The sequence below is a fragment of the Camponotus floridanus genome, unplaced genomic scaffold (genome assembly GCF_003227725.1).
Source record: "Camponotus floridanus strain SB8 unplaced genomic scaffold, Cflo_v7.5 scaffold7, whole genome shotgun sequence".
NCBI lineage: Eukaryota > Metazoa > Arthropoda > Insecta > Hymenoptera > Formicidae > Camponotus > Camponotus floridanus.
The window spans coordinates 2,344,644-2,370,331 of NW_020229838.1; the positions used below are offsets into that span (position 1 = coordinate 2,344,644).

Below are 25,688 nucleotides of genomic sequence, written 5' to 3' on the forward strand. Positions count from 1 at the left end.
CGAAATTATCCCGAGAGCGATTGCCGATGGCCCCGGCGGCTTTTGATGTAGCGGCATCGAACTGAAGCCGGTAGCCGACCGACTACTACTCATCTCGAGTTCTCGGAAGACGACCCGACACGCGGTCGTAGTTTCGCGAAGAGCTTTCTGGACCGTTTCCTGACCGATTTTCTGGCGGACGGGCTCGTTCCGGATATCGTCGGCGCGAAATAGTTGGAAACCGACGTAAGCCCCGCAATCGCTATTTAGAGTACGCGATTTATTTTCGTAGCTTGAGAGAAAAGCGCGCGAACGGCTTCGACTATAACTTACATTCTAACATATGTCTCTACAATCGGTTTCTCATCAAGAGGAATGCGCGTGGGGAGAAGCGGTGATATTAAATAATTTCATTCCGATAGCTATTAACGAGTACGATTTAATTATGACACACGCACACATTAACGCACCGATATATACTATTTTATTACTAATTAACCTGTTTTTCGATTTTTTATCCAAGCATATTGCGATAATGTCGCTGCAAAAAAATGACTTGTTACTCTTATAACGCTCGTTTCTGCGCGATTTTACGAGGCGACGTGTAACGAGCGATGGCAAAAAAGTGAATTAACTCGTTGTTACCGCGGCTGATCACGGCCGAGTTCGCAATTAGTAAAATGACTCGCTCACTCGGATCGTGTGTGTGTGTGTGTGTGTGTTTCGCGCGAACATTAGACGAGCAAGAACCGATAAAATACACTATAAATAACAGTTGCGTGCAACGCGCATAAATCACTTCCGTGTCGCATCCGAGACGCGCGAATTAACGGCCTTCTCCGTTCGCTATGCTTAGACAACTTCATTAAGTATCTTTACCTAATTAACGGTTCGACACTCAATGAAAATCGCATAATATACGATCGACTCGTCATTTTGCGTCATCATCGCACTTCGGTTAAAACGTTTGAAGCGAGATTAATCGAAAGAAACATCCCCTCGCATCCTCCACGTAAATTTTAGAAAAATAATTTTTTTGAAAAGTTTTTTCTGTTTTTTTTTTAATTTTTAAAAAATTTTTATTTTTTAGTAAATTTTCATTAAGTTTTCTAGAATTTTTTAACGATAAATTTTCACACGATAACTTCAAAATTATTAATATACTCGGCATCTTGATAAGATACTCTGCACCAATACATAACGTGACGGGTCTGTCGATGCATAATCGTAACATTTGCAGACGCAGTGATTTCTTACGCGTGCGTGCGTACGTGCATGCGTGCCGGTCGGCAACAGTCTCTTATGCGCGCGCCTTAATTGGCTTTACGTTCGTGTACACGAGCCGCCTTATTAAAACAGCACGAGGCGCGATCCGCGACAGTGCGGCCACTGTGTTCGCGAGTTGCGCGATTTTCCGCACGCTAATCGCGCACACGCGCATACGTATCTCCATTCTTTCTCATCATTTTCGTAAGGTCGCCTGGGAATTCACCATTCTATTTTTACTCGATCATCGTAACTTCCTTCCGCGATAATCTCACGCGTTATTAGGTGGGAGACGGCGTCGGGAGTCGCGTTATGAATGAGGTGAGCGCATTAATCGGGAAAAAAATCGTAATCATGTAGATTAATGCGAGTAGTCGAACTAATAAATGGAATAATTGACACCGACTTTTAGGAAAGATGCATCTGCGAGGTACGCTAGAGATTAATGCGTGTACGATATAAAAATACATGAATCATCTTGACATTCCTTCCCTTTCCCTTTCTTCTGTCGTAAATAACATACGATACTATCGAATATTGTAGAGATAAAAGCAGCGTCGCAAGCATTCTTACATGCATTTTCGCGGAACGTGAGGCTGAGAAAGACTCGAGGAAGAAAGAGAGAGAGAAAGAGAGAGAGAGGAGGAGGGCCGCGAAAGTGATGGGAATCGCGGAGCAGCAGGGGAGAAAAGGGGGAGGAAAGGTGGGGCCCCGAACCGTGGGTCCCACGGCCGAAAAGGCTGCGTGATTCGCGTCCCAGACGAGACGCCCGACTCTTGGAAAGGTCGAATGGACGAACTTTGGGCGCATCGCGACGCGACACGACGCTTTCCGATGTTTAGCATAAATTATAATATATGCGATAGAGGAAAGCGGACGGCGACGGCGACGAAACTAAACCGGCGCGTATTTTTAGTCTCGCGTTGCGAGAGACTCGCACGCGATCGACCTCTTTTCCCTTCTGGCGCGGTATCTCTTCCTTTTTCCTTTCTTTTCTTCCCCTCTTCTTGTCTCTCTCTCTTTCTTTCTCTTTTACGTATCGTCGTACAATACGAACTTGGGATTTATCACGCGTCGACCAAGTTTTTATGCTCGAATTCAAAGCCGCTGTCGGGCTTTGATCCCCTCGAGAGGCTCTGATGCATTATTCATGAGATTAATATATACATATTTAATATATATATATTTCATATTTTTGTCGATGATTAAAGTGAAACATTTCAAATTATTAATTTTTTAATGATATTATATTTTCAGAAAAAATTATTAATTCTTTGTGATATTATATTTAAAAAATAAAAAAATTCTCATTATTTTTGCCTAGGTAGTTTCATCCAAACAAAGATTATTTTCATGAAATCGACAAAAATTTTCCCTCGAAATTAAGATAGCATGGAAAGAAAAGTCTATTTTAATTTCCAAGATATTTTAAGTAATCATATATAATTAGATTCTGTACAATGGTGAGGGAATATTGCGAATTGTCTTCCCTCGGAAATTCCTCCTGTCCCTTTACGATCGCAGTAAACAACCCGCTGTTGGTTGGTAACGGTATACGGGAAATTTCCTTTCGTCACAGACGCCAATCGAGTTCAGCCTCGAATTTATTCCCTCGAGAGCGATGAGTTCGGTTAACGGCGGCGCGTCGTTTCCCCAATACGCTTCCGGTTTCTCCTTCTCTCTCTTTCTCGTAGATTGCTATTACGACGTCGCCCGAAGGCACCGTTTAACGCGGAAGAAGCGCGCTTCTCAGCCCATTTCCTCTCCCATGCTTGGGCCGGTGTTGTTTCCTGCCGCTCTTTTGTCACGCGCCTCTTCTCGGCTGTAAACAACAAAAAAGAAATAATAAGAAAGCCCTAAGTAGCAGGGTCCCGTGCGATAATGATGAAAATAGGTTTTTGTCCCAAGGCTACTCAAGGGTAGTCTGCCGTCCTGCGTGATATACGATGCTGATGACACGCAGCATCACCTTTGTGGTCATAACCTTTGTATTCAAAGTAAAAAGTATAAAGTTTAGATGTAAAGAAAAATATGTAGGAATAAAATTATTTTTCTACGCAAGAGAAATGACGGTCAATTTATTAATTTTAGATTAATAGATCGTTTATTCTTGCGATAAAAATCGCAGTGTTGAGCTCTTACATCGTTTACATGGAGATTCTTAAAATCCATCATCGGGGGCCCATGACTGCAGGGCCTGTCCCTGCGCCGGCTGTTTCCAACCCTTCCCTTTTCCGCTAACGCGGCGAAAAATGTAACATATGTGAGACCTGCCCCACCCTCTCGCTCGTTCTCTCTTTCTGCGGGTCCCCGTATCACGTGGTCATCAGGCAGGTACGCATCAGCTGATGCACGCGCGCGCGGGTGAACCTTATTGACTGACTGACTGACTGACTGACTACTCGTCTCCCTTGGGCGATATACTGTCGCTCGACACGAACGATAGAGCGACCATTATTCATCGCCGACTTCATCGCGTGTTGCAAACGTTTCTTTCCGGTTAATCCTTAAATTGAATGCGTTTTTTCTTTACCGAAATAAAATTGCGTAACCTTTTTTTTTGGTCTTTAAAGAATTTTCTTGTTACACTCGTACCATGATTACAGTAAGAGTCGAAAGTCGGAAATGGTAACCGGCCGGCCCGATCGAAGTGCATTAATAAAACAGGAGGCCGCATCGTTTCGCATTAAGAATGATCCGTGAAAGCGTGACTTTTGTTCGCATTACGACGAATGAGGAAGGAATGGAACGGCGGCCATTCACAAAGAAGGCTTTCGGTTCCACTTTCGAGTGATAATGTTATTTTTCAAACGTGTTTCCCCATCCTTCGGGGAATTTCGACATCGTAACTTGTGAGTAATATCATTGTATCTCGAACAGAGCTCCTCTTCTTTCTTTCCCTCTTTCTCTCTCTCCGAGATAATACTTTGTGTGCTCGGATTTCGGGTGCGCTCGATATATTCTTAATCCTTTCGATCGACCTTTGGATCGTTTCACAAATCGGCTGCATCACGATTGTCGACGTGTGTCCGTGTCTCGCCTATTTTTACGCGTCCTCTCATTCCTGAAGATGCCGGCGTCGCGAAGCGTGTCCCATGAGCGTTCTCGAGAGAGATTGGGTAATCGCGCTTCCGCGGTAATACCAGCGGTGAAATTTTCGCGATTCCTTCGAGAAGAGAAGGAGGAAAACTATGGATAACGAGCGACGACCGCACCGCCTTTACATATCGCTACCCGTTTCCTCCGCGCGATCGTTTTCCACGATGATTAATACGCGCGTGTACATACACGCGCGTCGAGATTGAAGCTATAACGTCCTGCTGGTACGTGAAGAAACGCGAGTCGAGAGAGAAAGAGAGAGAAAGGAGCGAAGAAATAACGACGGCGAACACATATTTGTGTGCGCCTCGCGTATATGTGTATGCAAGAGCGAAAGAGAGAGAGAGAGAGAGGCAGGGAGAAGTTGAAAGAGGAGCACACGCGGACCCGAGAAGAGGAACGGGCCAGCCGAGGAGAAGAGGGGAAAGGGGAGGCGAGAGAAGGTGGAGGTATGCCGCGCAGCCGTGGGAACCGACTGCCGCGCGAGCGAGTCGCGCCCCCCTCTCTCCTCTCCTCTCCTCTCCTCACCACCCTTCACCCCTCTCCTCCTCTCGTTCTATCGCGCCGGCCGCGCCTGTAGCCTCTCGCTCTATCGCATCGGCGGCCGACGCAACCTCTTTCTCCTCGTCGGTCGTCGAGGATCTCTCCTCGTCGCGATTCCTCTCGTCGTGTCTCCCGAGGAAGAGGATCGCCGGAACAAGAGCGGTTTCCCTCCTTCGTCCGTCTCGATCGTCTTTATCGTCCCGTGGATTTTTACCCCTCCTTCGTCGATAATCGCCGCTACCGGTGCACGAGTAACACGAACGCACACATGTACGGGCCAAGACGCATTGTTCCCGCGCCTTTTTTCGAGCGCGATTCCTCGCCGATTTCATTCCGATCCCCCGTAATAAATTAGCGGGCGATCACGGTGGCATTTGTCTTCCCGACGATTTATTCTCCCCCGCTCTTTTTCTCCCTTTTATCCTCCTGATTTGTTACTCCGCTATGAAAGAGAATGGTCTTTTTCTCTCCTTTTCGGAAGGTACGCGCATCCTGCGTGCCTGCGAGTCTCCGGGGCGAGCGCGTCCTTGCCGCGAGAGAAAAAGGCGGTGTATAGCTCTCGTCTCGCTTCCGTCTACGCCTACTACGCTATGTTCTACCCCTTTTGTTCGCTCACCTCGTCGTGCACGACGAGGCCCTCGGACCGGTCTCGGGCGCATTCGGTATCTCGCAAAAGGTGCAGCACAACCTGCGCCAGCGCCTCTCTCTTTTCTCCGCCCGCTTCTTTTAACAGAGACAAATTGCTCGCGCGTCCTTCAACCCTTTCGCCGCGAAGGGCATCCGCCTTATCTGTACGAGCGTTCGCGTATACCGTTGAGCTAATTTTAGATAGAAATACGCGGGTGTTATACAGGATGTTCAGGTGTAGGTGTATTACGTTTGCTCTCGCATAAAATTAATCGAGATTAAGAAATTTCAAATCGAGATATTTACTCTTTAAAAACTTGGGAAACTTGGAATTCTCTATCTATTTTCGAGAGATTCTTTTTTGTACTTTGTAAAGTTGGGAATTTTATTGAGAATTCTTTTTAATCGTCTGTAATTTCTTATAGTATATCACAAGTGATAACCGAGTTGGCAATCAGTGATATGGTCATGTAAACACATTCATGTGTAACAGTTATGTTTTTTTGTTCTTTTAGATTTATTATTCTTATCGTATTATTCAAATTGATTTTACTAAATCAAGATACAGTCGATTATAAAGATACTCACGTGTTTCGTGAAATTTATTTGAAGATATATCTTTTTGTGCAGATTTAATTAAAGAACTTTATTTTAAAAAATTGCATTCAAAAATTTTGGATAAAAATATGACTAGGGAATTTTGTACAAAATTTAATTAGACCTTTAAATTCTAATGGATATTATTTTAGTTTTAAACGAGAACATATATATTCAAATTTTAATTTAATTTTACATCTCGCACAATTATATATTTTATTTTTTATCCCCATTGTATGTATCTAGTATGCGTTGTGTATTCATTATTTTCATTGTGTGTTCCATTATTATTTTTCATTACTTTTCATTGTGTGTTTCATTATTTTGCTTTTTATGTTCCTTTTTATTCTTTAACCTTTTATTTCGTGCTCGAGAGAGAGAGATTGCATTACACGGAATGAAAGCTCGAGGGAGGGAGCGTAATGCGGTGTCTGCATAAATTTCCATGTGCGAAATGGTATTCGCGCGGGATTACCGGGGACTCGTTTACGGGAACTCGGGCGAAACGCACACATATACGGGGAAATGATGGGCGAACTCGTCCACACCGTCGCCGGATATAAACATTTATTATTCTCTGCGCGACGCCGACGACTCTAACGAGGTCGCGCTGTAATATGCCGTGAGCCGCCCAGGGCCGCTCTCCTTCCATGTGCATGTTCGTTCTATGACGTTCATAATTAAACGACGCATTATCACTACCGTACACACCGACGTGACGCATCGCGTAGGACACCTCCGTTACACAACACGCCGCAACAATGGACGCTTCGTGGCCGAAGCCACGATGTGCGGTTTGTCGGCGCGACGGGAGTATCGTTACGGGATTTACGAGTTGTCGTTTCGGGTATCTTTACCAGGATCATTTCGGGTATCTTTATCCTTCGGGGCTTGCGCAGGTTACGAAGGAGCCATGTGCGTACTCAACGGAGGAGCCCGACACTTCCTTTCTCGTTTAGGCATCCTGCACAGAGAAAAATATTCTACTGTCAAAAGAAAAGCGATTCCTCGGCTTATTTTTCTTTTTTTTAAGTAATGGTTTTTCTCAACAAAGAATATATTCTTGATGATAGTCTTAAAATATCAGTTATTCATCACAAGTGTTAGAAAATCTCATTATCTTGTACTCGAAAGAGGAATTTATTTTCTCTTCAAGAATATTGTAAAGTTGTATCAAGGAAAAGTCAAACTTACTTTACGTCAATCCTTATAGTAAGCAAACCAAATTTTTGTTTTAATTTAATATTCTTGACTAAAGTACTGCACTTACTAAAATTCAGAATATATTCAATTAAATTTAATGCTTGTGGTAAACTTATGATATATTTGCCAAAATTATGATATATTTAAAATAAATAATATTTACTTGAATGACAGTATACATTTTTCTCTGTGTGCGAAACGCATGTTGCGTGTATCAATAATATATGATACGAATTTCTATCGAGAATCATTCAAGTATGTAATTGGTTACCCGACATTTAAATTTCCACGTGCGAATAACGCTTCGCACGCGCTCGCACGTGCGTACCAAGCGCGACACGATTTACAACGGCGGTATATCACATGGTTATGGAAGTTAACCCCCATGGGGTACCGTAGACTTCCCTCCTGTTTCTGAACGATAATACACAAAAGGGAGTGATTTTTCGCGCGTGTCTGGTCCCCTTTCCTCTTGGGGTCTGCTCTTTCTTCCCCTTTTCCTCCCTTTTACCAGTGACGTGTAACCGTTTTTCCTCGATATACGATGACAACAACGACGACGACGATGATTATGTTGACGATGGTGGTGATGGGTACCGTGCATACTCGTGGTTTTTCTGCGGGTGCACGCGTGGCAGAGGCATGCGTGGCAGGTGTACACGTGACGCAGTACGTTTAATTTATTATTAAACCCTTTCACCGCGGAAATATTTCCTTCAACCGTTACCGTTACCTTTCGAAACTCGCACGCGAGTCACGGTCGAGAAAAATTCGAAAATATCGCGGCTTTTCATTCAGGATGTTGTGAGAGGAGGCGATCTTAAATTCGCGATGGAATTCTACTTGTACGATAAAACGTCGCACTATGTGATGTACATATTCTTCTGGATTTTAATTCTTCATTTATTACATAAAATTGCAAATAGAATTCCGTCCTGGATTAAAATTCCTAAAACGTATAAAATTGTAAGCTTGAATCGATTAATATCCTGTTTAAATTCGTTCCAAAATAAAACAAGGCATTGATCTTTTTTACTTCCTTTCCTACTTTATTCTTTAAATATCGAAGACTCATGGCAGCTTTTTTTTTACTGTTCACAGGGCACATTTTCGCTGATAGTGGAGGCTTATCACGACGCGGACAACAGTACCGGTGAGTAAACAATTTTTCTCTCCACTTTTTTTTTGGATCTCGTATCTCGTATCATCAAGCACGAGTGCGTGCGTGCGTTGCGTGCACGCGCTCGTAAAATACCGGAATGACGAAGGATTATCGTAAAATTAGTCGCGGTGCGCGTTTTAAAGTCGTGAGAGAAGGCAGAGGAAGGTCGCCCTCGTCGGTTGGGCATGTGTGGTCCAGCTGGTTTGCTGAGAGAGCGACACGGTGTCTCGTGGACCAGTCAAGAAGGCGCTTCCGGTCCCCCGAGCATGACACTCACCAGAGACGTTGCATCCTCTCTGGGCATTCTCTCTTCCTCCTCCTTCTTCGTCAACTACCTCTTGATCCTTATCCCCTTTAAAGTCTCCCCCCGAGACGAGAATCGAAGAGAGACAGCGAATAAATTTCTCTCTTCTTTTCGCGTTCAATGGCCCTCGATCTCGAAATAATTATATTTATTTTGAATTATTTCAATATTTTTTTATATATTATAATTTTTTTTATATTTTTTATTTTTTATATTTTTATATATATTTTTCTTTACATTTTATTTTTTCCTAGTATTATTGCATTATATTTCCTGGTATTATATAAATAATGTACTCAAGAAGTATGTATATATGAAAGGGATATAAAAATAAGAATAGTTTGGAAGATTTGCGAGTGCATTATCGGGGATTGCATCGCGATATATCAAGGATTCTTTTCTCGTGCTTGCCAAGTTTACGGTGTTACTTGGGATACTTGACGTGTCGTAAGTAAAACGTGGATCGGGGTGTATAAATCTTACGTCGACCGGGTCGGCTGGTCGTTGCTCCGCGAACAATCGTCGCGTTTTCATTGTTCTATTCAGTCTCCATTGCCGTTGGCCGTTCCTCGTTTGTAACCGCGTTATTACGGCAACGCGTCTCCGTTGTGTCATAGCGTTGTGCTGTCGACCAGAAGCGGTTCTAGAACGCGCGCTATAGAGACAGAGAGAGGAAAGCGAGAGCAAGGAGAGACGAGAGAGACGCGGTTAGCGAGCGGGCGGCACACTAGTGTTTCCTTCCTGTGTAACCATAGTACACCCATCTTCCATCGCACTGTAGTAACTCGACACCAAGTATATACGGGCTCATCCAACGAGGCTAGCTTAAACCCACCGCCAATTGTATTGTTGGTATCCCGGATATTTTTTCGGCGAGAAAGAACAGCAGATAGAGCTCGTTACAATCTCTGTCTTTAAAAAAAAAAATGTTTGAACACTTAAAAGGAGGCGGGAAAATTGCGGCGATCGGAATTCAACTGGCAATCTTCATTCGTCCCGATATTCCAAACGGAATAACGTCACGTTTTAACAACGTCGGAGGCGGATACGATGCGTAATAAATGCGCGTTACGGTTTTCCGTAAACGCAGGTAGCGCACGCATCCGCCTCGCGTTGTTCACTCTCGAGACCGGCTTTAAAAACGGGGTAAGAAGAGCGAGACCGTTTAATTCCTTCCTCGAGGAGTCCCGCCGCGGGCACGGCTCGTCCCCCTCCTCCCTTCTCCTTCGGATAATTAGAATCGGCCGACGGGAGAGAGCGGAAGCTGCATATACGCGCGCTCTCATGCGTGTCGCGCGCGTACACACGCACACACGCGTGCGCGTCGCGTCACCTATGCCGTCGCCGTCGAGAATCTCCTCGTCCAATTAACCGAATTTAACTGTTTCGGCGCCACGTGGTGAGTACTTTGTTCGATCCCGCGTCGCGTCGTTATCCGTCCACTCGACGACGAAGCAAGGATTTCGATTTCGATGAGGGTACGAGGACTCTGCTGGGTCGGAAAAGCTCGAGGGGAATTTTGGGCGTTTATTTATGTCGTTAAACTCTCGCGTTGCGAGAACCAGTGTATCGATACGTCGAACGCGTTGTTTTTATTCCGGTATATGTAATTAATATTTAGATAATTTAATATGTCATCTGTCTGTCAAGATGATGATACGTCAAGATGTGTAGCTTATTATTATCGAGGAGGCAAGAACTATCTCTTTCGCGCACGGTTCTTTGTACGCTTGCGCTTTTTTTACACAGCAGATACGTTTTATCCCTTGCATTAGAGGGATAAGAAAACGATAAGTTTTCGCCGTCTGATGTTTCTCGGTGTTAACGCTCGCGTTACAACCGGGGCGAGTGTTGTCTTGCGCGGCCTCTGGATTTTATCGTCGACACGCCGCTTATATGTTGCAGCTCTCGGCATCTGCGATTCTTTTCCCAGCGTGCGGATGTTGATATGAAATCATCATTGACGTATCGAAATCTGTCAGCTTCCTAAATCTGTTTCGTTCCGAGCGGAAAGAAGGAATTTATTTATATTAATTGATAAAAATCGTTTCTTTGGAATTCGCTTAAAAAATTAAAAAAAATAATTATTATTATTGTAAATAGATTTTTAGGTCGAAAACCAAAATGAATAATACAAAATGAAACTTCAATCTCAATTATTTCACGTTTATCAGATTTTATCTAACAAATTTTTTAGATATCAATTTAATTTATGTAGGAATCGAGCTGTCGCTTGGCATCTTAAATAGAAGGAAACGAACAGTTCTTAACTTAAAGGTACAAAAGACAAGTTTTCGACAGAGTTATAAATTACATGGTTGAAAATTTAGAACTGAAAATGCGTGAGAGAAGAATGTCAGGAAGATATTACAATTTATTTACATTAATTGTTAAAAATCGTTTTTTTGAAATTTGCTTATAAAATTAAAAAAAAAGTAATTATTATTGTAAATCGATTTTCGAAAACCAAAATGAATAATAACAAATTGAAATTTCAATCTTAATTATTTCACGTTTGTTAGATTTTATTTAACAAATTTGTTAGATATCAATTTAATTTATGTAGGAATCGAGCTGTCGCTTGGCATCTTAAATAGATAGGAAATGAACAGTTCTTAACTTAAAGGTACAAAAGACAAGTTTTCGACAAGTTATAAATTAGATGGTTGAAAATTTAGAATTGAAAGTGGGAAAAGAATGTCGGGAAGATACTACAATTTATTTACATTAATTGCTAAAAATCGTTTCTTTGGAATTCGCTTAAAAATAAAAAAAAAATTATTGTAAATAGATTTTTAGGTCGAAAATCAAAATGAATAATACAAAATGAAACTTCAACCTTAATTATTTCACGTTTGTTAGATATCGATTTAATTTATGTAGGAATCGAGCTGTCGCTTGGCATCTTAAATAGATAGGAAACGAACAGTTCTTAACTTAAAGGTACAAAAGATAAGTTTTCGACAGAGTTATAAATTAGAAAATGGTTGAAAATTTAGAATTGAAAGTGCGTGGGAGAAGAATGCCGGGAAGATACTAGACGTTGACACGTCGAGATTAATTTAGACCGAAAATGAAACGTTAATGTATGTCCACGCACTATATCATGTCCCGGATACACACCTATCCCCGGGACCCTTATCGCGGATACAGCACTTACATTGTGCGCTCCGTCTACCGTGCTGGCTCCGGGCGCGATATAATACCCACACAACGCACACGATGGCGAAACGAGCCCTTTATTGCCGCGTTGCTCGGATGCTGCTTCCTTTCTCAGGCGAACACCATCACCTCCTCTTCCTTCTCTCCTCTTCTAATCACCGCCCCCGCTCCCGACGTTCTCTCGCCTCCTTCCCTTTCGGGCGCGTCCCTCTTCCTCTTCTCTTAGCCCTCCATAAACTCCGTCGCGTCGCGTTGCGTTACGTTGCGTATTATGACGCACGCCGGTGCACGCGTCATCGTTGCACCTGCGCTCGCGATTCCTGCAGTTGCACTCGCTCTTTGGGGCGAAAATTTCGTGAGAATCCGCTTTCGCGTCGTCCGACATTCCTCAAGGATGCACAGGGAAAAATATTCTACTGTCAAGGAAAGCGATTACGTTTATTTTTCTTTTTTTTTAGTAATAGTTTTTTTTACTTCTTTTTAGTAATAGTTTAATTACTTTTTAAATAATAGTTTTTTCAACAAAGAATATATTCTTGATAATAGTCTTAAAATATGCTCATCACAAAGAATTTATTTTCTCTTCAAGAATATTTTAAAGTTATATCAAAGAAAAATCAAACTTTATGTATTAAGGAAACCAAATTTTTGTTTTAATTTAATATTCTGGACTAAAATACTGCACTTACTAAAATTCAGAATATATTCAATTAAATTTAATGCTTGTGGTGAACTTGTGATATATTTGCGGATATACAAACTTATGATATACTTAAAATAAATAATATTTGAATACAGTATACATTTTTCTCTGTGTGGATCCCAATCGTAGATCGAGAGATGGCTTTCCATTTAAGAGATATTTCTCTCGCACGTCTCATATTTTTAATATCGATGATCCATATTGTATCGCCAAGTAATTTCGAAGCGATCTATTTCTTGGCGCGATATGCACGCGCGAAATCGTTTCGACTAAAAATACGGGGGACTTTAAATAAATATCGAACGGTTTTAAAGAATGTTTCCCTCCATCTTTTTTATCCCCCGGTCTAATTTTATTCCAGAACGATGCGACGATATTTATAAATCACGGCGGAGGAAGGTGTCGCGCCCTAACGATTACACGTGTCGATAAAGGCGGCTCATCGATCGATTCGTCACGCGTGTCGTGGTGTTTATTATACGCGAACCAGTTTCCTTTGTCGCTAATGACGATGGGCTGTGCGCTCGGTTGTTGCTCGTTTTGGTAAAGGCCGATCGGATTACTACTCTTCCTTTCTTTCATTCATCTGCCATAGGAGGAGCAGGAGGAGGATGAAGGAGGGGGGAATCTGTCTGTCTCTCTCTCTCTCTTTCTTTCTCGTTGGTCTCGTTCGTTCATTCGCGGTGAAATCAACAAGCGTTTATTACGAGGTGTGTACGCCTTGTGTGGGATACGTATAAAAGCGCGTGGTATATTAAATTCAAGATCTCGATATCCAGCCGAGGTACTGTTAAACGCCTCATTTTAACACGCGCGTGTTGGAGGAAGCGCCTACGTTTCTACGATTCGTAACAGCAGCTCGTTAACTACAAAGTGGACGCTTCGATGTGTATCTTTATAAGGGATCGTGTATTTTGTGTGGAAATACGCTTCCCGCGGGAAAATCCCAATAGACTGCTATTTTGTTTCGAAGCTTTTGAATTTTTATTCTTGTACAAATCTCTTAGGATTCCCGATTCCAAATTGTGATTATGATTAAAATTAACTGTATGTGCGATAATATCCTATTTCATAATAATAATATACAATTCTATACATATAATATAACTTTACATTAATGAAGTAAGATCATGAAGTTAAAGATACCTAAAAAAAAATTTTAAATTGTCCTTATTTTTATAACTTTAATTAAATTTTGTTTTAGTTTTTTGTTTGCTTAAAATTAGATATATGACAAATTTAAATATTTATTCAAGATAGAATAAGAAGCATCCATGTGTAAAAAAATGATAATTAAAATTGCGTACGCTTCTTGAATTAAAATCATATCAATTTTCGACGTCAAGCAATTTCGTGCGATATATATAACATTTTGAATGAAGCATCGATGCTCCAAATTTGTCGGAGAATTCGTGATTAAGACAAAGCACGCGTGTAATGTCCACCATGTATGCTTTCATATTTCAAGATCAGGATACATTTGGGACGCATTCAAACTTTGCTGCTCGACTTGTCAAGTGTTCTATTCATTTTCATTTGATGCGTATGCGACGCAACGCAGGGACATCCGTATACACGAGCGAAAGGAACACACTCCAGCGGTCGTGACTCTCCACACGCGCAGCTTACGTCACTGTTGATTGTCAACCGCTTTTCCCCGGCCGGTCTTTCTCCGTGCGTCTCTCTCCCTCGCAAACGGGACACCGTTGCGCGACTCGCTCGTTGCACATCGCCCGATGCACTCGGGAGAGCGCACCTGCCTCCTTTCGCATGATAATAACGATGGCGATAATTGGCTGCCTTCTCTCTCCGCGTTCCACGTGTCAATCGGCGGGAGAGAAGAAAATCGTCGCGTTTTACCTCGATTGAAAAGATTAATGAAAAAAGAGTAATCTCTTTTTTGTAGATGTTGCCAAAAGATCGTTGTGAAAACTAGAGAAATTATTTTCAATTAATCATTAATTCGCGAGTTTGTTTTAAATAGAGCGAGTGTTGTTGTCCTTTAATCTTATATTTTCAAGATACAAATTAATTACTATAGTTATATTAATTAATGACTATATATATACTTAGTATCTTTATCACTATTAAATTTAAAAACAATTGCAAATAAACATTTGATTAAATACTCATATATTTTGTGAAAATTAAGATGTACACAGAGAAAAATATCATTCTACTGCCAAGAAAAGCGGTTACTCAGTTTATTTTTCTTTTTTTAAGTAATAGTTTTCTTCAACAAAGAATATATTCTTGATAATAATCTTAAAATATCAATTATTCATCACAAGTGTTAGAAACTCTCATTATCATGTACTCAAAAGAAGAATTTATTTTCTCTTCAAGAATATTGTAAAGTTGTATCAAAGAAAAATCAAACTTACTTTACGTCTCAACTCTTGTAGTAAGCAAATCAAATTTTTGTTTTAATTTAATATTCTTGATTAAACTACTGCACTTACTAAAATTCAGAATATATTCAATTAAATTTAATGCTTGTGCTAAACTTGTGATATGTTTGCGGATATACAAATGATACTTATGATATACTTAAAATAAATAATATTTACTTGAATACAGTATATATTTTTCTCTGTGTATGAGTTTATAATTTGTTCACATTATTTGAGATCGTATTTATACAAAGTTGTTTGAAATATAAATATAAACAAGAAAATTTACGTTATAAATTGCCCAAAAATCAAGTCTCTGTGACTCGTTTCGTTTACTAAGAAATTTACACGCTAAATCTTAGCAAAGGCGGTTTTTGTTGGCGTGTCGGAAGTTGATCTGCCGCTCGTTGTCGGATTTTTCGATTCATTTTGCTAAATAATCAACACGTTTTTTCGCACAGAAAAGTGGACGTAGCCGCTGGCTATATGCCAGCTTTCTCTCTCTCTCTCTCTTATTTCTTTCTCTTTCTCTCTACGGGCTATCCTTGTTCGGCAGCCGCTCGTTTCTGAATGAACGAACAATAGAAAATGTCTGCTACGCGCCGGCGCTGCTATGCGTCGTTAATGAATACCTTGAATCGGTCTGGCCTCGAGCACGCCGGGTGTTTACCGGGTGTGTATTATCGTGGTCAAGTAGAAACAACCGATCTCTCTCTCGTGCTAGCCAACGGTCCGGTCGCGGGAAACGGGCAGCAGGAAGTTGTAACTTTGCCGATACACACATATACATATCGGTAATCGCAACCACCTTCCAGACGAATATAAATGCGGATTAATCCTCCTTTTCCGCGTCTCCGCGAATATCATTAGAGAACGTCACTTTCTATCACGTTCACACGCATCGCGCACGCATGTGTGTCATCTAAATCGAAAGTCTTTGATATTTATATCGAATGATTCATCGATTGAAAATTGCGTAAGAGATATATATTGATATACGTTTACATATTTTTTTCTCTTTTATGAAATCGACGTTCTCAGACAGACTTATAAAAAGTTTAGATTCTTTTATAAAAACGGCAAAATTTATACAAATAATACGCATATTAACATTACCGTAATTATTTCATTTAAAATGCAAAAGGTAGTAGGCGCAACATTATCAATAATATTGTTACATATTTCTTGGTTTTCGACTCGCGCGATTTTTTTTATAAATACAGTTATCTGTAATATATGTATGTATTAAGAAATCCTCTTTGCCATCTCTTTCTTTCTCTCTATTTTTCGGGATTAAATATGTAGCGGGTCGCTTATCCCGCGCGCGTAGCGTGCGAAGATCGGTCTTTTCGGAACTCGTAACAGCATCACCTGGGAAAATAATCTGGTAAACTGCCTCATCTTCCTCTTACATATATGTGCGTACGTGTCTATGCATCTCGCTCTTCTTCTCTCTCTCTCTTTCGTTCTCGACTCCTGTTTCGCCGGCAACGAAACGCCACTTCCTTCTGGGAAGAGAGGCTGCTCCCTCCTTAAGTATCCTCGGGCACGCCATCGGCGAAAACTTTAGTCCTTTTGTTTTCTCTCTTCGTTTCTTCGCTCGTTCATTCTTCCTTCTCGATGCGCGAGATACAAAGAAAGAGCGAAAGAGCGCGCAATGACGCGTAATCGAAGGACTCCTCTCGATAAATCGCGTTATCAAGGTATAGCAGGATATCCTTATCGGCTTATATTTTCTTGATCATGTCTACAACATGACAATTATAACGAATGATGTTATTTTAATCATTAAGATGTAAATAACCATTAATATTCGATATCAGAAATTGTACTTTATAAAGCGACGATATGGATTCTTTTATCGATTCCGAACGACATTAAAAATTGTCATACGCGAGTTTCTCTCTTATCAAAATCTCTTATTAATGTTTCAATCGCATGCGACAGATAATAATCCTGAAAAATATCGTTTGTGACACAGAGAAAAATATCTACTGGCAAGAAACGCGATTATTCAGTTTATTTTTCTTTTTTTAAGTAATAGTGATATTTTTTTTAAGTAATAGTAAGTAATATTTTTTTTAAGTAATAGTAATATTTTTTTAAGTAATTTTCTTTTCAACAAAGAATATATCAAAGAATACATTCTTGATAATAATCTTAAAATATACTCATCAAATTAGAAAATAAATTCTTCTTTTGAGTACACGAAAATCTCATTATCATGTACTTAAAAGAAGAATTTATTTGCTCTTCAAGAATATTGTAAAGTTGTATCAAGGAAAAATCAAATTTACTTTACGCCAGCTCTATTAAGCAAATCAAATTTTTGTTTTAATTTAATATTCCTGACTAAAATACTGTACTTACTAAAATTCAGAATATATTCAATTAAATTATTAATGCTTGTGGTAAACTTGTGATATATTTGCGGATATACAAACTTATGGTATACTTAAAATAAATAATACTTGAATACAATTATACATTTTTCTCTATGTACATTTGACAGATACAGAGATCGAGGAAAGTTTACGAACTGTTATATAACTTTCGAGTTTTATCACCGATGTCTCCCGATTTTCATTCATCGATAACTTTCGAACATTATTCTCATCAACGCACGAAGGTCGATCCATGCATCTTTCGCTCAAGCGGCTACGCCACTGATCTTTACTGCACCCACAGAAAAGATTTCTAAATTTAATGTTATTACATTTCAATCTATCATAAAATAGGATCGATATAGCGACCATCATATTTTTTATTTAAAAAAGAATATTTTAATCTTAAATAGAAAATTCTTAAATAATATCTATGAATAAAATGATCCTGATACTATCTACAAAAGACGATAGACACATATCGGTTTCACGCAATTACTGGCGCTAATATGAAATTATTGCAAGTGCAAGAATATATAGCTTAGATTTCTTATATTATTCTTGTTTTCAAATTATAAAGACAATCTTATTTAATTCGAGAGAGAGAGGAATAAGAATTATTGTTTTAGTTTTAAAATTGTTTCATTTTTATACTACATAAGATTGTGACGAGATTAAATGTGTCAAGAATATTTTTCGTCTTGTTATCAGAAATCCTTTCTGAGAGGGTGCACGCGATAGACTTTGTACGTTACCAGTTTCTCTGGGTCCAGTTCGCGGATCCAGGACGCGCGTGTACCGAAAACCGGTGCCGTGAGATGCAGGTTTTTCGGTAGGGCACCTGATCGCGTAGTAGCCCGACCGAGTAGGATTCTAATCTGCCGGGGCTATTACGATAATGCGCCCTTATAAGGAAGGCCTCTCTGTAGCCTCCGCTCGTTCAGTTTACACGAAAGCGAGTAGAGACAACACCGGACGAGAGGACGAGCCGCAGGCGAAGACGAGGACAGAGAGAAAGAGAGAGGGAAGAAGGACGCCTCTTTCCCAGAGCCGCAACGTGGTATACGCTTACTCTCTTTGTGCCGGATGCGTGCCGCCGACAGAGTAGCAATAGCGGACGAACGTCCGGTCTGCCTTCTCTTTCTCTTTCTCTCTTCTTTTCTCTGCCTCTCTCTCTCTCTCTCTCTCTCTCTCTCTCTCTCTCTCTCTCTCTTTCGGAGGGCCGATGCACTTCGATCGCATCATTGGGTGCACCTCGTTGCTCTGTCTGACACTGGACGTGCTGGGTAATTATTCTTATACATCTCGATTCGGCCATAGCGATATACACAATTTTTTTAAAATTAATATAATAATATATTTATGTTTGTATATTTATATACAAGTGTTTTATATAGGATATATAGAGTAATATTGTATTTTCTGTCAAAAAGTAAGCATCTTTTTCTCCGGCAAAATTTCCGAAAATGCATCATTTTCCAGAATATATGATATATCCAATCTATATTCTACTCGTGTGAGACATTTTGTGTATTATCTATGCGATCCACTATTCCCCCGTATTTTTAAGTATTGACATAGATTTATGACAGTCTTAGGATACAGTATAAAGAGCGCTCGTCTCGAAAATAATTGTTGAACTGTGAAAAATCGCTCAAAGGAACGTATGATCTTTTCAGAGAAAATACTGATTACGCGGCTGACCACCCAGAAATGGCTGGACGTCGGACCAGAGTGGACCGTCGACGAGCACAGGAGCGCCCATTCGGAGATGGAGTACGAGTATAGGGTGACATGCGTGGCACATTATTACGGCAAGGGATGCGAAAATCTGTGCCGACCCAGGGACGACAATTTCGGCCACTACAGCTGTAGCCCAACCGGCGAGCGTGTCTGCCTATCCGGCTGGAAGGGCGACTATTGCAACACCCGTAAGTCATCAACTATACATATACAGTACCGGTCAAAAATATATCACCTTTTCTTGAGGATAATTTAAAAGGATAATTTGAAAGTGTATATATTTAATTAATTTTTCTTAAGTCGCTGTGTTCATTATTTAATGAAAAGTTTATTGTTAAGTAATCTATATACCTACTATTAAAACATGCGATTAGACAAAAATATTGTATATCTATACACTTTGAATTAAGTTATTCATTTTGAGTTAAGTTATTCTCAAAAAAAAACATAAAGGTGATACATTTTGGCCAGTATAATATCGCATCCTGTAACTACTACTCAAGTGGTAGCGGGATATTAATTTATCATGCGTTTTCCCTCACGATTGCACGCGCGTCCGACAGATCGATCTCTCGTAAAAATTGAAGAATCCTAGTTATAATTATATATTTCAATGCTAATTATATATTTAGACTGAAAGATCGAGCAAGCAGTTGATTAACCATCGACAAATGGATTATGATCGATGATAAGTTTCTTGATTCGCGGTCGCGATTAAACGATCGCTGAAAAAAATTCGTCGATCCTGCCAGTTTGCGCGATTATTAACAGGCAGCTGATTCCTATCGATCCCTGCCCGAGTACCGACCTCGCTATCTCGACGTAATACGACGATACTCTCGCGCGAACGTTCTCCGCATCCTTATCCTCGCGCTCTGTTTCAAAGCCCGACCGAAGGAGAGGCCCGGTGCGCCGAGACTTCGAAGCGTGCAGCAGCTTCCCACGCTTAAGCTCGCGCGTGTGCGAGTATCTCCCTCTCTCTCTCTTCTTTCGTCTCTTCTCTCGAGCTCTCTCGCCCTCCTCTTGTCCGCGCGACCCGACTGCTGCAGCAACAGCAGCATCCCTCTCCTCCTTCGCCCTCTCGACTCTCTCTTTCTCTCTCGCGTACCTGCGTGCCGACCGAGAACTAACTAATCTGTGTGCACGTGTAATGATCCGAGACTGTGTTGAGCGATGGAGGCGGGAGGAGGCGAGAGGAGGCGAAATCTGCCTTCGTGTGTGGCAGTCTCTCTCTCTTTCTCTTTATCCTCTTTCTTTCTCTTTCGTCCTCGCTCACTCCTCGGAGACTCCACGCGAGAGTCGAACGGGGATGGCCGTGTTGCTGGAGTCGGACAGTCGTCGACGCCGAAGCTCCCGGCTCTCTCTTTCTCTCTCTCCCCCTCCTCTCTTTCCCTCTCTTTGATACGTACAGGTACGTATCCGCACCTGGTGTTCGACTACGTACCTGTACCACGTACAAAGGTGGTTTTCATTCGCAAAGGAAGCGGCTTCGTCGCATCCGCCTTTTGATTCAGGCAACTCGAGACCCGGGTCAGATTGTGCCGAATTGTCCTCGCGACAATAGGCGAACCGCGCCACAAGTGTCGCTCACTTTCATATAGAAGACAGATTCGGAAAACTTACGCAGTTGAGTTCTACAATTCATCACACTTGCCGGTCTTGAATGAAAAATTGGAATATACACAACGCAAAATGTGGGACTAAAAATTATTTAATATTTTTTAAAATTTATTTTCACCTAGCTGTAAATTGTATACTTGACATTTAAATTCTTATTTGATATAAAATATTATTGTAATTCTCTCTTGTAACTTTGAGTTTTATGTTTCATACATATTACTTACATATAATAATACAATATCACAGATAAGTCACTGTCATATTAATTCTCCGTGTTAATGAAATTTTATTGTATTCGAATATTCATTACATTTATAACACACTATATTACATTTAATAACATATATTATTAATGTGTAATATATAAAATAACGGTGCATCATTTAACTGCAGAATATAATTTAGAATTTCTTACGAGAAAAATACGAAGCTCCAAAATTTAATCCAAAACTTAAAATATAAATATACATAAATATACATAAATAACAACTAAATTGTTATAAAATAATTGATTTTGATATCGTCACGCATAGAACGTTACACAGAGATATACAAGCCGTGGTTTTACAAGGTACACCGTTCTGTTCTTATATGAAGCGATTAATGTCTCCGCTTTCCCACAAGCTTTCCTCGCCAATTCTCGGATCCCGAATTCCAGACTTTCTCGATACCGATCGATCGTAGGCGAAGTCTCCCCGCGTGTGAGGCCCGTCGGTCCCCCCGGTCGTTGCACTCTCGACGCCGCTCGGCGCGCTCGTCGCGATCGACAAAGTTCGCGCACCGATTACTAATGGACTGCTTACACTTCATTTCGTGGACATTCCTCGAAGAATCGATCTTCCGCGAAACCATCTTTCATGGACTTTATATCCTACTTTCTCCAACGTCTTAAAAGAATGGAGTTTAATACAAGAATTTTAAGACCAATCAGCTGATCTTTATTAACATCGCGCCCAATCAGCTGATCTTTATTAACATCGCGTAATTTCCATTATTTTTTTCACGGCGAAAAAGAAAGGATTAAAGGAGATATTTAACTTTGATAATACGAGACGACGAAAATGGTCGATTATTCGTTACCGTAATATGGTTCCCATACGATTATTATGCGGCCTATTAAGAAGGTGAAATCACTGTCGCCGCGAAACGTCGGAAAATATACGATTTAAATCATGAGCGGGGCGCAGACGGCGCAGACTCTCCTTCGGAACGAGTCTCGCGAGAACACAAAAGAACTTTCACTTCTTCGTTAAAACAAGAAATATCCGCGTTCGCGGTATCTCGCGTTTAACTTCACTACTTCCGCATCGTATCTTCCCGAATTCTGGCAGTACTTTTCTTTCTTCTCTCTCTCTCTCTCTCGATTCACCGTGAAAAACTTGCAATGTTCGCAGAAACATGAGAGCATTCTTTATACATTTCATTTATTAAAGTTAAGTATCAGGAAATTGATTACAGATTGATTATTATACGACACTGTATTTTGCATATAAGCGAATTTTTACCTCTCGAGTATCAGTGATATCTTTTCAAACGCATTAAATCTGTCTAGACCTTTCCCTCATCCTTGACTTCTCTCGTCACCTTTTCATCTATACTTCCCTAGCTTTTCGTTTAATCGATTTCTGCCGAAAAAGTCGTCTCCGAATTGCCGAATACGCATTTTCGTCCCAACCGCTTCGATGAATTCACTGCAGAAGCGGCGAAGGGTTAATCTTTCGTCTCTCGTTAACCCCCGTAGTGAGAGGGGTGAGTTAAGAATAGTCTGCTGCAGGCAGAGTCGGGCTCTTTCGGGGGTGCGACTGCGTTTTATATGGGGGTTGTTAGCGGGCACGCGGGGGAAAAAGAGAGAGAGACAGAAAGCAGCTGGCAACGCGCGAAGAGAGCCAGGCCTGAACGAAAGAGAGGTCCGAACGGGTCGGGGCCTGACAGCTGCACCGAGGTCGGTGCTTTAACCAACAGCTGCTCCAGACTTACGTTTGCAGTCCACTTCCATTCCGGCTTCTCTATGTTCTCCTTCTTTCCTCTCATCCCCATAGTTTTTTGCCATCCCTAGGCTACGAAACGTTTTTCCGAATACGTCTCTCTTCTCTCCTCTCGTCTACTTGATCGAATTTTTCTACCTACCTACTACTACCTACTATCCTATACCCATCCTTCCTTCTTTCATGGCTCGATTATAGCTGTTTGAAAAAATAATCGCATTCAAGTCTGTCATGTCTCAACAAAAAAGAAAACGTTAATAATAGAATAACAGCTGTAAATTTCTAAGGATGCGTCACTTGACCGTCACATCGTTTAACACTTAACAATAGCTGCAATTTCCGGCCGTAAAAATCCTAGTTCTTATAAAAGAAAAGATCTCTTCTTAGAAAAAATGATTGTAAAAGTCAGAAATTCAGAGAATTTTAGAGTTTTTAAGCGGAAATCTCATCTTATTTTTCAACTATTTCGATTCGTTAGGTTTGACTAAATTCAAATAACTATTCAAATTAACATGTTGGATCACAGGTACTACGTGGCCGAAAAACTATTCTCGTAAAGCAAAAAGAGAAAGACAGAGCCTGATAGTGAAGTTATAAAGCGGAGATGGATGGACGGTACTCTGTTTTTTTTTTATCATCGGGGGCCTCGTGACCGTTTCGACGAAGGGAAATCGGTTGGCCGGGGATAGAAAATCAATAAGTACGTTGCGGAACCGGGGAATTTCGTAGGGTGCAACACCGACTGCAGCTACATGTGTAGTTTTTCTTTCTTTGTCGCGTTTTTTCTTTATCTGCCACGGGGTCGGGAATTTAAAGGGAACCGATGAATTTCATAACCCAGTCTGCATATTTCACTCATCCAATATTACACTCATCGCTTATTTGCAACTTTTTTTTTTTTAATTCTCGGTGTCGTTAATCGAATAACAGTTTGTGGAATAATTGGTTTTTTTCATGTTCAAATTAAAATAAAATTCGTTTCTTTTTTCATTCAGAAGGAATTTAAAAAATTTCAAAATGAACGAGTTCCTCTGCTTTCATGTCGACGCGTGCATAATTTTAGAATATTTACGATTTAATCAACAATTGTGATAAAGTAATAATGACTAATGTATGCAGCAGAATATATAATTGACAGATATTTAATTAGGTCGATTTGATTATACGAAAATGAAAACAAGTTAATACTTCAAACGAGTTAATTAATGCTTCCAATCAGCAGTGAAATTTACAATCAAGTTAAACTGAAAATTGCTACTATAATTCATCTCGTTACAAGTCTGACCTAATAACCGGCTTCAATTGCTTGCAATATTTCTAAAAATATGATTCACATCAATCGAGAAATTTGGCAAAATGTCGGTATGTAAATTTATGATTCGATATTTTGTTGAGTTCTTTTTGACTTGATGAGAAATGTAATCATTTAAATATCACGTCGAATAAAACGCGCGAGAGGACATCTTCTCGATATCTTCTTCTTGGCTTCTCGGAACGACTCTGGCCGGCTCCGAAGGTTCCCCGCGTGAGATGGGGCGAAACACCCGGGTGAATTTATAGTCCACCTCGCGTGGTTTTATCTCGAAAAATCGCGCGGTCGCGAATCGGCCGTAAATAATCCTCGAGGGGCAAGATTTGTCGCGGCTTACGAGATTTGTTTAGTCATTCGTTCCTCTTTACTCCTCCCTTTCCCCGAGGAAAGAAGAAAAAGAAGAAGAAGAAAGACCCTTCTTCCCTTTTCTTCTTCTCCGCCAACGGTACGAAGAAAAGGTGGTAGAGGCAGAGAGGAATCTCTCGTTGGTGGAATCTCTGCGATTCGGTCGTTCGTCGTCGGCGGGTCGGGGAGGACGAGAGATCAGCAGAAGAGACCCTGACGGCGGGATCGAGGGGGGCCGTATCTCTCTCTCTCTTTCTCTCTCTCGTTCTTCGCTCTATAAATACCATACTCCTTAGCGCGCGGCGAAGCCGCTCCGCACCAAAGTCCGTCCGTCCGTCCGGTCGTGGCGAGTCGGGCCGTTGCGCTCGGTGCCAAGGTCACGGGGCCCTCGTCGTCGCCGCTGCCGGGGCCCTGCTCGCCGGCCCTGCGCAGAGCCGCGTCGGAAACGTTGAACCGCCGTCCTCTCAACCCCTTCATTGACCGAGCGCACCGGGATCTTTCTTTTTCTCCGGGCTAGATCGTTACTTTTATTTTTGAGCCAGGCTGACAAACTTTAATTGCACCTTGTAATGAATGATAACGCTGTCCTAGTAAGCTTTCCCGACATATCGATGTATCATATATATATCTTCTTGAATATAAATTTTGCCTAGCATTTTTTAACAAACTTGATTGTTCACGCGTAAGAGAATCCTATGAGAGTCATAATTGATTGTCTCATACTCGATAGAGACAGGAAGAAATCTGAACGGACGAGGTAATAAAATTTTGTCACGTGTCTTGTCTCCACGTCCGCAAATATCCGCTCCGATCAGTTGATCGATAGCTATCGGTAGTGTTCCTGTTCGCGTTATACGGCAAGGAAAACTATGATCGACACAGTTTACATCGAGACGCGTGGTAAACGCTTTACGTCGCACGTGGCGTCACTCTCCTCGTGTTTAAGTGGCCCGCATCCGGAGGGAAGTCAGGAAGGAGAAGGTTGTCGTACGCGCCCCTTGAATTCGACCGAATCGCTCGTTCGTGGTTTACTTGTCCGATAAGGAAATGGAATACGCGTCCATCGTTACCGGTACCATCACCTGTACGTTAATCCCATTTCCTGTATTAGCGCGTTCTCGACATTAATTATTATTATCACTAGCATTTGCAGATAAAAGAAAAAATGGGTGTTCTGAAAACTTATTAACTTGAGAAAAATAAAAATAGAAATAAAGAGATATAGATATGTGCAATTTCATGGAAATAGAAAAAATAATAT

The 25,688-nt window shown here is 41.0% G+C and overlaps 1 protein-coding gene across 1 annotated transcript in view; it reads left to right on the plus strand.

Annotated features, from left to right (window-relative positions):
- LOC105256389 (neurogenic locus protein delta) overlaps window positions 1-25,688 on the plus strand; it is a 47,698-nt gene that overhangs the window by 10,363 nt on the left and 11,647 nt on the right. The window contains exons 3-4 of the mRNA XM_011266247.3: window positions 8,416-8,467; window positions 19,102-19,353. Of these exons, the coding sequence (XP_011264549.1) occupies window positions 8,416-8,467; window positions 19,102-19,353 (304 nt within the window). The remainder of the gene's footprint in view (window positions 1-8,415; window positions 8,468-19,101; window positions 19,354-25,688) is intronic.